General features: G+C 35.3%; 1 protein-coding gene across 1 annotated transcript; it reads left to right on the forward strand.

Annotated features, from left to right (window-relative positions):
* Window positions 1-568: 568 nt before the first annotated feature.
* Window positions 569-3984, forward strand: LOC105150110 (hypothetical protein). The gene is made up of 2 exons (XM_011062974.2): window positions 569-1142; window positions 2315-3984. The coding sequence occupies exons 1-2, from the start codon at window positions 858-860 to the stop codon at window positions 3155-3157; spliced, it is 1128 nt and encodes a 375-aa protein (XP_011061276.1). The 5' UTR covers window positions 569-857; the 3' UTR covers window positions 3158-3984.
* Window positions 3985-4779: the final 795 nt, after the last annotated feature.

The following is a 4779-nucleotide window of genomic DNA, read 5'->3' on the forward strand; positions in this document are numbered from 1 at the left end:
AAATCCGTTCTAAAGATATTAAAGATATAGATTATTGGTTTCTAGTAATAGACAATATTTTTGTGCTTTGTATGGAAGAAAATGACAACGAAAATAATAAAATTCGCAAGACATTTGAATTTAATAAAAAGACGATTACGGGATCACTCCAAGATCCATTTGAAATCCCAGACAATACAGTTAGAAAATTATAGATTAGTATATAAATATGTAAATTATTTAAATAATTAAGATAATGAAATGACATATACGATCGAAGCAAATCTTCATGTCTTATAATATTTTTTGCGTAAATTTTAAAATTTCTAGCTCAAACAAAAATTATAAAATTGTAAAATTATAAAATTCACTTAAAAATTTTATTGGACAATTTTATTAGTCCTGCTTAACTGTATAGATAATTTCATTATGTTAGTTATTTGAATAATACAGTTCATAAAGTTTCATATCCTAATGTTGAAATGAATTATATTCTGTTATAAATTATACATATACACGTGTGTGTGCTTACGTGCGTCACAACAAAAGTTATGTATCACTTGTATTTCGCACTCACATCTGTGATTTTGACTCTCGTAAGTATAGGGACATCATATTTCTATTAATCTCATAACCAATCGCGCGTATTTTTTCACGCGAGATGAAAGTGCGAGAAGGGAGAATATTTGACAATGATACACAATCGATCCTCTGATGTGAGTAATAGTTAAGTGTGTCGAATGTGTCGATTATTGATGTATGAGTAAGTTAACGCATGCGTTCGTCCGGACGTGTTTTGTTTTTTGCCCATTCTTGCCGACGTTCGCTCTCAACTCGCGACAGTCACGACGTCTCATCGCACAGTGTCGCGGATCGAAATGTATTCGGCCACGTATATCTCCGATTTCGACAGCGACGAGGACAATTACCCGTATTATGATAGTGGCGTTGGCTTTAGCTACGATAATAACAGCAATACGCAGAATTCACAGTCGCCTCGTGTACACGAATTCGGCAAGTTCGAGGAAAACTATGGCTGGATTCAATGCCAATCTAAAAGCTATCCTAACCGCGTGTATTATCACAATACGCGGACTGGCTGCAACACGTGGTACAGACCTGTTTCGCATTTTATGGACATCCCATTCGTCTCTGTTAGAAAGGTGAGTTGATTTGAATCTGAGAAGGGGAATATAAAATTGTGTTCTTATCCTTTTTACAATTTCTTGCATTTCTCGCGGTTTTGAGGACAATAATAATAGTCTATAACTATATATATATATATATACATTTTTTATCTTAGCCTCTCCCCCTTCTGATGTGTACTTAGAAAAACAAATCGTATTGATATCTTTCTTCGATTGGATATTTTAGAGAGAGGGAGAGAGAGAGAGAGAGAGACAGACAGAAAGATGAGAATTAAGCTATGTAATAAAAAAAGAATAACAGCTAATAAACGAGCAAATAATGAATATTAAAAAAAATATTAACATAATTTATTCAATCAATAAAATATATTCGCCGAATTCTTTGAAATAGAATCTTATTGTAAAGAGTGAAAAAATTAAGCTAGTTTTTTTAGTTTTCTTGGAAAAAGAGTGGCTTAGTTTTCAATCTTTAAGAGTGAGATAAATTAAACATATGAACATTCAATAATATTAAAATTATCTGATTAATAAATTCTAATCTTCAATTCACAATCCTCGAAAAATTAATCTTGGATGCGTAGTTTGATATCTTTACAGTTCGCTTACAAAAATTTCAATTTGATAAATATTAGCTAATTTAATGATAATTTTTAACTGAAAGATAGTAATTAGTTACTTTTTCAGTGCTTTTAACTCTCCGTCTGCAATCAGGGTCTTTTTTGGCACAAACAAAATTCTACTCTCAAATTTCTCAGAAATGAAGAAACTTTATGTTCGGCTCTCGCAAAAATTATATATTAATTATTTATATATATTATTATATATGATTGTAATGCTGTGAGAATAGCTCAATTTGGAACCGAAATGTACGGTTTGTAAAGTAATGTATTTAATTGAATTATTAAATGAATTTTGGTATCAATTAATTGCGTACCGTTTACCGTGCCGACTTTTAAGACCTTTATTTAACTTTTTTTTTTAATTTATTTAAATCAGTAGGAGTTCATTGTTTTACATTTGACATTTATATTTTACGGTTACAGTAAACTTAAGCTGAACAAAAAAAAGACCCAGATTGCAGACGGCGGAAGGAATAAAAATATGATTGCAAATGGAAGGTAAGTAGATAATCACTATCTTCCAGTATTAAATTTTTGTTTGCGACTAAAGGAAAATCTTTTTGATAGGCAAATTACACGGCCGACACTGTGGAATCGACGAACGATTTGGAATTGATGTCAGTATCAGACGATGAGAAAGAGAAACAAATTCCTGCACGTGATGGCAACAAATCGTTGATCGATGTTATGGATATCATGGCGCGATATTACTACACTCCCCAGATTCCCGATGCTGATGACTCGTCCGATATGATGGATGAGAGTGACTGTTACAAGGAAAAGAAAGAAGACATAGATGACGAGAACAACAACATAAACGATTCGCCATTGTACGTCGCAAATTTTCTCGAGAATGAATTTTTCGAGGATACCGAGGAGAAGACTAATCACATATTGGACTCGTTGAACGATAACACTTCGGACGTATCTTCCTTCCCAATGGAACCCGTCATGTATGGCGTACCGCGTTTGAAGAAGATCGACATTGAGTGCCAATTGATCAAACCAAAAAGAACGTACGTCACCAACAATCGGAAAAAGCCAGGACCTAAGAAGATCGTAAGCGATATGTACGGCATACGGACCATCAGTTACAATCTGCCTGAACTGGATGAGGTGTGCGCGGCGATGGGAGTGAAAATATCAACGTTGAGCGATAGCGATAGCGACAGCGACGCGAGCATATTACCTTCGCCGTCGCGACGCTCGAAAACGACGCGGCTGTTGGAGTCCGAGTGGCGCGATATAGAGAAGAACTTGCATCAACCGTTACTGAGCGACTCAAGTTCCAGTTCGTCGTCACGGTCCGATACGACCAGCTCCAGTTCTAGCTCTAGCTCGAATCAAAATAACGACTCCAGCTCCAGCTCCAGCTCTTGCTCGTGTTGTTCATGCGACAGAAGTGCTTGAAGCCTGATCGAAATGTCCTATTATCTTTATGTACACGAAAAGAATGATTTTGTTAAAGCATTTAAAAATTTAGCTAGATGTAGATCTAAAAATAATTTTATTAAACCATCAGAATAATTATTAGAAAATTCAAGTTGAATAATATGGACGTATTCAGGATCTCAATTGGGGAAGGCAAGGATTTATCTATATACACTTTTTGAAATATTTATACATATTATAACTAGCTTTGAGATTGAGCATCTTCGAACTTTTTTAAGAATAGCATGTAACAGATTAGGTAATGAGTATTTATTTTTATAAATTTGTTTATTTTTACCAGAGAGGACAAATGCTCCTTCCTGCTTCTCTTGCGTCCATGAAGAGTAATATTGCAAAAAATTTTGATGTTTTAGTAATTACCTTTAGCGTCCTACATAATTATTTTAATAATCCAACAAAATTAATTTCACATATGTATCTAGTTAAATTTTTAGATATCATAGTAATTGTTCTTTTCGTGTAGAAACGTATAGGATCTTGTCGTATCAATCAGATGAATATTCTCTTTTGTTAAATAATTTTATTTTGGAATTTTATTTTGATGATTGCTAGAAGAATAGCAAAACTTAGCTAAAAGTTTTTTAATTATTACTTTCTATATTTTTTTACACATGACAAGATACAATTTGTATTTGCTATCTTTATTTTTTAGTCTTGTGACTTAAGACTTTTATTTTTATTTTATTCGTGCTAATCGAATAGTTAATTACTACTTTTTCTTTTTTCTATGAACAACATTTTCTGTTGCTACGTACGAAATTGCAAATATATATACAAAAATAAAATCGATGTTGATGCTTTTTTTTCTAAGATGCTGTCTAACTTCTAAAATAAAATTTTATACCGCAAATTCAAATAAATCAAAGCTCTATCCACTAAATGATAGGAAATATTCAAAGAAATCAAAAGTTCTATCCAAACAATAAGATAGAAAACATATCAAAATATTTTCTTTTTATTATCCGTTTCCAAATAATGTCATGCGAGAAATTCGAAGCGTGAAATAAAACACCTTTACATCGAGATGACCGTCGTAGACTGCGATTTTTGCGGTATATAGAGGGTTCCTTAAAAGGGGGGGGGGGAGGGCAGGGAAGCAAGAGAAGAGGAACGTTCCTTTTTCGCTTGCGGGCATTCTTGGTATCCCGCAGTTGGGATCAGTAAGGTAGGAGTGCCAGGGCAGCAGGGAGATGCAGGTGCAACGGTGCGCCTCGGGTCCGTCACCGTGGCGTGCCTCTCGTTTCGCTTTAAGCACGAAGGTTGTGTTTTTGCTGGTCTCGCTGTGCCGTAGCGTCCCACCGCGTGGCAACGCGCCGCGTTATACCGCTTCTCGTCGGCGGCATCAGCGGAACGCGGTGAGGAAGGAACGAGAGACGGGACGACCCCCCCTCGTGGTTCAAGAAACGTTTCGCGCTTCGCCGACGACGTTCTTCCGACTGTATTCAAGAAAATTGATCGCTTCAGCGACAACGACATGACGCGGTCTCGGAACGACGATGACGTTCTTTGCGAATTATCGTTATCAATTTATTTTCATAGATAAGATTGCGCGAAGTTGTATAATACGATGCATCACCTGC

The sequence above is a fragment of the Acromyrmex echinatior genome, chromosome 8, assembly GCF_024713525.1.
Source record: "Acromyrmex echinatior isolate Ae372 chromosome 8, ASM2471352v2, whole genome shotgun sequence".
Lineage (NCBI taxonomy): Eukaryota > Metazoa > Arthropoda > Insecta > Hymenoptera > Formicidae > Acromyrmex > Acromyrmex echinatior.